The 10,318-nt window shown below is 51.7% G+C and overlaps 1 protein-coding gene across 1 annotated transcript; it reads left to right on the top strand.

Annotated features, from left to right (window-relative positions):
* The first annotated feature begins 2,279 nt into the window (after window positions 1-2,279).
* LOC104334092 (urotensin-2 receptor) lies at window positions 2,280-4,391 on the top strand. Its single transcript, XM_009939675.2, has one exon. It carries the CDS (start codon window positions 2,280-2,282, stop codon window positions 3,369-3,371), a length of 1,092 nt encoding a protein of 363 aa, XP_009937977.2. The 3' UTR covers window positions 3,372-4,391.
* The last annotated feature ends 5,927 nt before the right edge of the window (window positions 4,392-10,318 follow it).

Consider the following 10,318-nt stretch of genomic DNA (forward strand, 5'->3'; position numbering starts at 1 on the left):
CGCCCCTTTTCTCACTCCGACTGATGACGGTTGTCACACGCTCCAGGCCCGATGCCACCCAGCGTCGTGTGCTACGTCAGTTCTTGCGGGTGTGCAGAGGAGACTGGGTGCATCGCAAGAGCAGAGCGTCGGGGCGGAGACGCGCCTCTTGCTCGGAGAACGGGCTTTGCTCTGCCGCAGAACAACTTCAGGCAGCAAACTATTTTTTAAGAGTTTAATAGGACCAAGTTCCCATGGATACGTGTGAGTGCCCTACGTGTGTAAGGAAACAAGTGTCTTGCAGGCTCACTAATGCTTAGCGTGGCTCAATTAAATATTCTTCTACCGGAAGAAAAAAAGGGAAGCTGACAGTAGGTACATCCTAAACAGATTAAGTAGCTCTCCATGTACAAGAACGCATCACTCTGCTTACCTCTACCATCCCGTGTGATCACCCAAAACAAACGAGGTAACGTGGCAGACAACAAAATGCCCCCTGTCCTGGCAAAAAAAAACCCCACCACAGCGCAGAGAACAGCTTCAAAACAAAAAGGAGACGGGGCTGCAAAAGTTGCGTGCAACCTAATTCTTGGAGACGATCTATTTATGCCAAAGCCGGATCTTACTCGGAGTCTGTGGCAGTCAATCCCCTCGACTGCCATGCAGGCAGGATTTGGCCCCGGTGAAGCATCCGCCCGCATTCCCAGCTGCTCGGTCCAGCTGCCGCGGAGGAATGCAGGGCTGCCGAGGGCGCTGGCATGGGACGGAGTCCGAACTTCCAGCGAAATAAAGCCTCCATCTCAGCGCCTGGATCTGAACTTTGTCAGCGCGATGGCTGAATCTGATGAAGCAAATCCCTGCCTGACAATAATTACAACAATTCAATTTAGGTTCTTCTCCCTCACCGGCATTCAAATCATGTTTGAACCAGCCACTTTATTGACTATAGCTGCAAGCATTTGGAGAGCTTTGGAGAGAGACACGTACATTCATGAGCAGTGCTGGGTAGGAGAGCAGAGTTACACTGGTGTGTGTTAACTGTACAGCAAATTATAATTGAATATTCAATGGAGTGTTTTTACAGGGCTAAACCCTGCTCCTGCGAGTCTACAAGAGTTTCACCACTTTGTAGAACGCCACAGAGAACTAGATGACAGTTTGCACAAAAGCACTTTCAGGAGGGATTAAAACAAGCAAACACGTAGCAGTCGTTGTAGCACTGTGGGTGCAAGCAGAAACGTTTGAAGGCGTAAAAGGCAGTTAATTCCTATTGGAAATCAATGGGAGCTGAAGAAATACAGCACTCGTACCCCTGGAAAGCTGTCCTTTGGCTGTGGGGTGCCTTGATCTCTGCTCTCTCTAAACTAAGATGGAAATGTAGGGCTCTCCGTGATTTTGCAACTGTCCCCAGATTTCCCGTCTCTTTGGAAAAGTTGCCTCCGTAACCCTCGCTCCTCTCACCCTCTACTTCGCCCTTTCCAGGTGAATCAGCTGCCACGAAAGCTCAAATTTAAACACGTCCCTGGGATGCCGTGAATTTACGGGCATCGCCCGTCGCGTTGCGACGCCAGCCAGAGCAAAATTCCAAAGACGACTTATTCCCACGAAGGAGAAAAATGAATAAAGCGGCTGTTTCAGCTCCGGTCCTGCACCGACCCCCGCCCCAGCCTGTCCCCGCGTACGCGCGGACCCCCCCCCCCCACCCCGTGCCGCCCACCCGCGGGGAGCAGACGGGGGCCCGGGGCTCGCCGGCCGCCGCAGAGCTTCCCCGGGCCGCGGGCGCGCAGCGCAGCCACGGGCCGGGGCGCGGCGGGGGGCGGGTTGCGGGGCGCTCCGGGTACCCCCGATCCCCGGGGTCTCCCCCCCCGGTCCCTGTCCCCCCCCCGGGGTCTCCCCCCGGGTCCCCGTCCCTCCCCCGGGGCTGTGGGCGGCCCGGCGGCGGCCACACGCTGTGTCCTGTGTCCCCTGCCCCCCCCCCGCTCCGGACCCCTCCGCGCCGTCTCCGTCTGCCGCGGGGGAGCCGCCTCCCCCGGGCCGGCACCTGCCCGCCCGCTCCGCGCCGCCGGCCCCGCACCGGGCACGGGGCACCGGGCACCGGGCACCGGGGGGTCGGGTCCCGCTGTCCGTCCGAGCGCGGAGCGGGGCAGCCCCGGCGGGGCGGGGGGGGCGGCGGCAGGCCTTCCCCTTCCCTTCCCCTTCCCCGGGGGCAGCCCGGCATCGCCCTGCCCTCCCGCGGGGGGCGGAGCGGCCGCCGGGAGCCGCGGGGCCGGTGCGAAGCCGCGGGGCCGCCGCCGCCGCCCATGGAGCCCAACGGGACGGCGGCGGCGGGGGGGGGCAACGCCTCGGCGGCGGCGGGGGGCGGCGGCGGCGGCCCCCTCCTCATCCCCTCGGCCTTCGGGACGGTGCTGTCGGTGATGTACGTGGCCGGGGTGGCCGGCAACGTGTACACGCTGGTGGTGATGTGCCACTCGGCTCGCTGCGCCGCCCCCATGTACAGCTCCATCGTCAGCCTGGCCCTGGCCGACCTGCTCTACCTCTCCACCATCCCCTTCATCGTCTGCACCTACCTGGCCCAGGACTGGTACTTCGGGGACCTGGGGTGCCGCATCCTGCTCAGCCTGGACCTGCTCACCATGCACGCCAGCATCTTCACCCTCACCCTCATGTGCACCGAGCGCTACCTGGCCGTCACCCGGCCCCTGGACACCCTGAAGTGGTCGCGCGGCTACCGGAAGGTGACGGCGGGGGCTGTCTGGTCGGTCTCGCTGCTCCTTACTCTGCCCATGATGCTGATGGTCACGCTGACCGAGGGGGGCAAGGCGGAGGGCAAGGTGAAGAGGATGTGCGCGCCCACCTGGAGCGTGGACGCCTACCGGACCTACCTGACGGTGCTCTTCAGCACCAGCATCATGGCCCCGGGAATCATCATTGGCTTCCTCTACACGCGCCTGGCGAGGACCTACCTGGAGTCCCAGAGGAACCCCCCCCACAAGGAGAAGAGCAGGAGATCCCCCCGGCAGAAGGTCCTCATCATGATTTTCAGCATCGTGCTGGTCTTCTGGGCCTGCTTCCTGCCCTTTTGGATCTGGCAGCTGGTGCGACTCTACAGCAGCTCCCTGCAGCTCACCACCCAAACCCAAAAGTGCATTAACTACCTGGTGACCTGCCTGACCTACAGCAACAGCTGCATCAACCCCTTCCTCTACACCCTGCTCACCAAAAACTACCGGGAGTACCTGCGCAACAGGCACCGCAACTTCTACAGGTTCACATCCTCCTTTCGCAAGAGGGGCTCCAACCTGCAGTGCTCCTGGGGACGGTCCATGTCCTCCAGCAACCAGTACGACTACAGCTCGGAGGCCCTGGGCATGGCCACGCTGAAGGACAAGTGAGGAAGAGGAGGCACTGCAGAGACACCGGGACCAGCAGAGCGCCTGGCCAAGGTAGGGCTTTGGGACCCCTCAGCCCTGCAGGGTCCTAAAAACTCTTTCCTGGTGGTCACTCTAGTTAAGGGCAAGAAGTTGCGTGAACCCAAGTACTGTGAGATGTGTTCGAATTTCTGGCCGGCTCGGGGCTGTCACGGGGGTCCAGCCGGGAGCCAGCAGCCAGCCGGGACAAATCCTTCTGGGTTTTGGGTGCAGAAGATGAGGTGGACACTTTGTTCGGTTCTTTCCCGCTTTGCTGAGTTCTGCCCAGCTCCAGCTCTGCACCGTTTCTCCTGTGTGGGTTCTCAGTGCTCTCCTCAGGCTATAGCTGGGTCGGACCCACAGAAGTCTGAAATTGTCCTGGTATTGCTTAATTTAGCTGCAAGCCTCAGGTTTGCCCTAGATGTTACCGTCGTCTGTTTCTAGAGTGTGTCGAGAGACCTTTAAGCCCCTTTTCTATTTCCTGTTACATTATCGTGCACTACAGTTTCATCAGCCGTAAAGTCTCTATTTTAAAATTCATTGCAGCAGCACTTCAAACTCCAAGCATTCAGAAACCACAAGGTAAGCTGTCAGAAACCACAGAATTGCCTAAAAAAAGCCTTGTAATTTTTTAAGGTTTCTACCTAAGGTAATTCGAATTTGCCACCAATTTTTTCTTCTGTTAAAGCTGGTCTCTTTCTTAACAGTTAACAGGGCTTGAAAAACTGAAAATTTACCTTGGAAAGAATGAAAAATGTCTTATAGTCCTATCACTCAAAGACTGAGGCTTTAAGAAAAATGAGTGGACCCTGTATCGTGAGACTCATTATAAAGGGACAAATTAATTCATGGCATTTCATCAAAAGCATTTTGCCTCGATGTATTCTGCTCATTGTCCCCCCACTTAGCGTCTCGTAGTGAACCTTCACCACAGATACTAGAGATGACTGTAAGCATCTAAACAATTGTAAAACCTTGGTTTATAAAATAAATGCCAATTAAAAAGTGGACCATCATCAGGTTTCCCCTTGCACGGTCTCTTCACCCAGCTCAGGGGGGGTCTGTTTACCAGGGCAGAGGCTGCCGTTCCCAGCTGCTCTCTGAAGAGCTCACGTACGTGGAGATGACGTTGGGTTCAGTACTCCTCTTTCGCATTCCGGGACAGACTCTGGGGATAAGTACAGCACAATATGAGTTGCATAAACTATTGCAGCAGCTAGTGATGCCCAGGGACTTCTGAAACAGCAGGCAGTTGCTTAAGGAGCAGTCATTTCCATGCTCTCATGGCATACCCCATCCCGCTCCAGCCCTGCGGTGTTACTGGCTTCCAGTGTCCTTGGGTGATCCTCTCGTGTCACTCACCAAACGTTCGCGTATGTTTGTGCTTACAGCAGAGACACGAAGTGCTGACACCCCAGCCAAGGATGGGAAGCAGAGAGCACAGCACAGCAACACGCTGGATTTTATGCACTCAACCAACAGCAGAGAAATAAACCCTTCAGGGCACACGCTGGACGAAGACCAGGGAAGCACGCTCCTGTGCCGGGAGTCGGGCATTCTTCTTATAGATGCAGTTGCTGGGGTGCTTTTCAGGGAGGGGGAAATAAGTAACTCACCTTGGAGTTGCTTGTATTGCTTTCAACCACAGGACTGTCTTGAGGTGACCCCTTTGCCGTGCTCCAGTATTGCGCAGACTGGCAAGCTGGGCAGTATCAATAGGCCTCATGGTGCCCATTTCCTTGTGAAACCGGGGGACTAACACACGGTTCACGCTGGGAATTGGCAGGGAGAGTGGGCTTCAACAGTTTTTAGGAACAACTTTTCAGGAACTAATCTGTTTTTTAATTATGAATTCTGAAGTCATTGTTACATTTCCTTTGCTTCCCATTTCCGAGGCTGGAAGTCACTCCCAGATAAGAACAACAAAGATAAGGCTTAACTCAAGCGGCGGTGTGGGAAGGCTGGAGTACGTGCGTCATCTGTGAGGTGCGCTGTGCCCTCCTGCTCGCAGGGAGCATAAGGGGATAGCTGGACAGACGTCCTGGCAGAGTCCCACATCCCTCCCAGGTGCTGCACACGCTATTTGCCCACCTCTGACTAAAAATAATAATGTTTCCTTAATGCTTTAGAAAAAAAACCCCACCCTGATTTGGATCCTGACCTGACACCGTACTGATGGGTCTTGACATCCATTGCTTGGCCTTAGGAGAAGGTCCTTGGAAGGCCACTTACTGCCACAGCGTTACAAGGCTGCTGTAGGGTAGGTGATTACTATGTATGAAATAGTTGCAAGGCATAGTGTATATCTATTGACATGCCTGTAAGGGGACGCAGGTGATGGAAAAGCTGTACAGATGTCAGAAAGAGTATTAGGGAATACACTTTCTGCTTTAAAAAAACGTTAGAACATCTAAAGCCAAACAGTCTAAAAACAGTTATTAATAAGAAGGGGAAGCTGAAAAACAGTCATGCCTAGAAAAAAGGGGATGAAAATGCAGAGCAGATGAGATCTACTCTCATAACCCAATCGGGGGATAAGCAAACAGCAGGGTTTGATTTGGGGTACGCTTCCCGAGACACCCCGTCAGTCCCCAGAAGGGATTCTGCTACTCTGCTCCGCGTCCCCAACGATGCAGAGGGGATGTGCTCTCTGCGCCACAACATCAGAGCATTAAACATCAGAGGGTTGATGGAGGAGCATCCAGATGAAATGCGAAATACTGGGTACTTGTCACTCATTGAGTTTTTCAGCCAGCATGTGCTTCAACCCAGTCCCATCCCAGCGCTGCTCCCGTCTCCCATCGGGCTGTGATAAACCCATATGAGGTTACTCTAATGAGAAAAACAGTAAATTTGCTGACACCCACAGAGCACGTCACTGGGGCAGAGGAGAGCTGTTTGACAGGCAGAACTGGCCAGCAACCAGAAGATGCTGCTGTGCACAATGAATGACGGCTCTTCAGTGGCGCAGGAGGCACGGCACGGCGCAGACCTTCGCACACGCGACTCCTCCTCAGGAGCCTCTCAAACTCCCGGGGATCAGAGCTCAATTTAAAAGATGAATTACATAAACAACATCCCTCTTAGTGTCCCATTGGACCAGTTAAGCTGCCAAAAGTCAGTAGGTTTGACCCACTTCATAAATATCCTGCAAGAGCAGATGTTTCAGCTGAGCTTCTCTTGTCTGTAACTGGGCAAGCTGTGACTCCTCTGGGTGCGCTCATGCTTTGGAAATGAGGAGCCAGTCTTCGCGCATCTTCCTTAAACAACAAAGCCAAATTAATCTGGTAGTTGGTTTTGGAAGGGGACTGCTGCTGCCTGTCCGGGGCCGACACAACCTCGCAGTTACCCGTAAGGGGTGGCCTCGCCTGCGGCTCACCCAGAGTGTTTTGGGGAGGGTGGTGGTTTGGGCTTGGTAGGGTCTCAGCACACCTCCCTGCGTGGAGACCACGCAAAACTGCTGTAAAGCAGCTCAGGCTCTTTTCTGCGTGAGAGAGAGGTGTTACCTGTCCCAAATGCTGAAAGGGATGAGATTAAAATCAGGCCTTTTCTCCACAGCCACAGAGCTGTACGAGTGTGTGAAAATGGAGACGGACCCCTAGCCAGAGTCCAGGTGATGGGGCTTTGCAAGCTCTGCGTATCTTCTCACTTAGGGTAAATCCAAAGCATCTCAGGCCAGGGCTGAAGGAACAACAGGAAAGTCAGTGGGGCTGTAACTGAGCAAAATGTGGTGATTTCCTTGGAAACAGTTTTACTTTGGCTATTCTCCTACATTCCAAGAAGGCAAGCTATGTGTGCCCTGGGATCATCTATCATACCCAAATCATCGTAATCCTGTCATTCTTAATGTTTTGGGTTTTTTACTATAAATGAAATTTTGCTGCAGCTTTAGTGACACAGCTTGTTCTTCAGCAAAATGGGAAATTATAATTTTAGGGAAGGCTACAACATTTTTGTTGCTGGGGCAGAGGCTGTCACTGCAAAACTCCATTCATGCTGTACAAGAAAGAAAATAGTTTAATCACTAGAAAATCTTTTGCAACACCCCTCAAGGTTTAGGTTTTTATGACAAAAAAAACAACCAAAACCAACCACCCAGACTATGAAAGAAATGCAGTTTCATCTGGAGTGCTCTTTCCTTCCTTTAATCTAAGGTAGTACCTACTGCAGCAATGGCAATTTTTCCGTTTTCACTTGAAAAGAGAAAATGCCAGCCCTTTGTGGGACAAGTGAGAATGGTTGTTTTCCCCAGACACAGAAGAATCCATCTAAACCCTACTGAATTTTTGCAGACTTTACCTTCAGTCACATATTTTTTTACCATCTTCCTCCCCCCTTTTTTAAACCAAATTTGCAATAAATGCTCAAAAGCCCCACGTTACAATTTAATCATGAGTGTGAGCAAGTCATTAATGTTTTAACTCCTGTTTTAGCAGTCCTTTTCGGTGCTTAGTGTGTGACTGAAGACCAGAGAAGCCAGTGAAACAGAGGAGGTTTTATGAGCCCTTTGTACCTTGCGCGGTACGACACGCGCGGCTGCTGCCCGGCTGCATGACCCGCGGAGAGCAGGCAGGAGGACTCCGTCCAGCATCTCTTCCCCCATCAGCGTGATGAGAGGAAAAACCACACGAACCCCCGCGCCGAGCCTCGAGCCATGGGAGCAGGGAGCGCAGCCCCCCGCAGAGCCGCGAGGCAGCCCCAGAAAGTCGGGTGTCCTCGCCGGGAAGTTTGGCCGGTCCGAGGACGCACGGCTCCCGCCATCGCATTTCTGAGTCCCTCTGGCGGCAGCAGCAATCGTCCATCCCGAGGCCTCCGCAAGAAAATCCGATTTTTATTTTGGGCTTTAAAACATAGCGGTTGCACACAACCAGGGCACAAGCTAACTAAACAATAGAATTTTATATCTTTAAAGTATGATGTTACTACAACATCTGAGAGGGGAGAAGTCTGTTGTGAAGAGAAAGCCTACTTCCAAATGCTAACTTTTCTCTCTCGCATTTCTTTCTGTGCTGAACCCGGAGTAAATTTATCCCTATCATTTTGCACAGCATCCTTACAGCCAGCACCCACGGAAACACCCAGAGCTGGTGACTAACTGCAGTCTAGCCCAGCTAGGGTGGTTTTTTTAGCCTTATAGTATTGGTTGTTACTGTTAGTTTCGAGTTTTTATGGGGAACTGGAGAGACGTGGAGTTAATTGCTCTGTCTTATAAGAAATATGTTGCTTTGTTTTCAAAATTCTAGCAGCAGCTTCACAGGATATAAGTACCTTTCAAAGTTATTGCTATTATCATTATAGAAGCTTTTTTTGCCCTTGTTTGGAAATGTATCTAAAACACAGCAGAGGGGAGGGATGTGTCAGTTGGTAGCAAAGTATCCAGAGGGTCTGGATGGCCCAGGCTGAGTTTTGTGAAAGCGGAGGAAGGAGCTCCCTGCTGGCTCGCTTGGCCAAACCTGTAGGACACAACGAGCTTCTGTCAGACACCCAACATAGAAAGAAGTTATTGAGATATATTAAAATCCTAAACAGGGCATACATTAAAAGTTATTAAACATTATTCATATTTCTGCTCAGGAATCCAGCTGTCTGCCCGCACCAAGTTTCTAGTGTGCTGTAGATCACCTTTGGGGGAGTCGGACTTCACCCTAGCTCAGTCACAACTGCGCTTTGTCATCTGCGGTCCCAGCCTTCCTGTCCCCAAAGAAATGGTTCCCAGTGGGATGTACCAAAGCAAAATTGCTGCAACATTTTCCTTCCCCCCCCCCCCCCCAAAAAAAAAAAGGGACAATTAAAAGAGGAATGGGAAAAATTAATCCTGAAGGACTCTTCTGGTATTTGGGCTCTATTTTTCTGGTTCTCTTCATTTATAATTTAAATTTTAATTTGGATGAAACTTTTTTATAATTTAAATTTTAATTTAGATGAAGCATTTTTATAAGCACTAGGAATGCTTCTACAGTGAGAAACAAGGTGAAGAGTTACAAAGTATTCGTTGCATTTACTAGAGATGGCTGAACTTCAGCATTGCAGAAGATCCCACCCAAACCCCTCCATCAAGGTATCGGGAGGGAAAGCCGTAAAGAAACTTGTGCAAAATCAAACCATTCAGCAATATTAGCTGTGCTTGGCAGAGGACACAATTCTAAAACCAAAGTGGTGCTAATGCTGCAGAAATAAAATTTGCTAAGTATGTTTCAGCTTGTTTGGGCCAGTGTCTCTCTGAGATGTCGTTAGCCTTTCCTTGTGCATTCCCGTTAGGATCTTGAATTCAGCTCCTGAATTCTTAACTAAAACCAATCATGATTTCATCCAAACAAAGCAAGGGAGATTCCTGAAGCTAAATGTGGTGTGTCCATAAACACAGCCTTTTGGAGACAGTTACCGCTTCGTGTATGCGCTCCTGGAAGCCTCACCAGGAACATCCATCAAATTCACAACCCTTCTATGCCTTTTATTTTTTTTAAATACCAGCTTGACATTTGAGAACCACAAGGCTGACTCTTGCAAGAAACCTCCCAGGAAAAGGCACTACATAGCAATTAATTCTCAGGCTACACTGAACTTACCTTTCAAAAATCTGGAAGGATGGAGAAGGTAAATTAACTGTGATAGAGTAATGCTAAAAGGGCGTAGGGCTACAAAGATGATGAGGGGACTGGAGCATCTCTCCTACGAGGAAAGGTTGAGGGAGCTGAGCTTGTTCAGCCTGGAGAAGAGAAGGCTGCGAGGGGACCTAATAAATGCTTATAAATATCTGCAGGGTGGGTGTCAGGAGGACGGGGCCAGACTCTTTCCAGTGGTGCCCAGCGACAGGACAAGGGGCAATGGGCACAAACTGAAGCAGAGGAAGCTCCAGCTGAACATGAGGAAGAACTTCTTCCCTCTGAGGGTGACGGAGCCCTGGCCCAGGCTGCCCAGGGAGGTTGTGGAGT

This window comes from Opisthocomus hoazin, chromosome 21 (assembly GCF_030867145.1).
Source record: "Opisthocomus hoazin isolate bOpiHoa1 chromosome 21, bOpiHoa1.hap1, whole genome shotgun sequence".
In the NCBI taxonomy this organism is placed as follows: Eukaryota; Metazoa; Chordata; class Aves; order Opisthocomiformes; family Opisthocomidae; genus Opisthocomus; species Opisthocomus hoazin.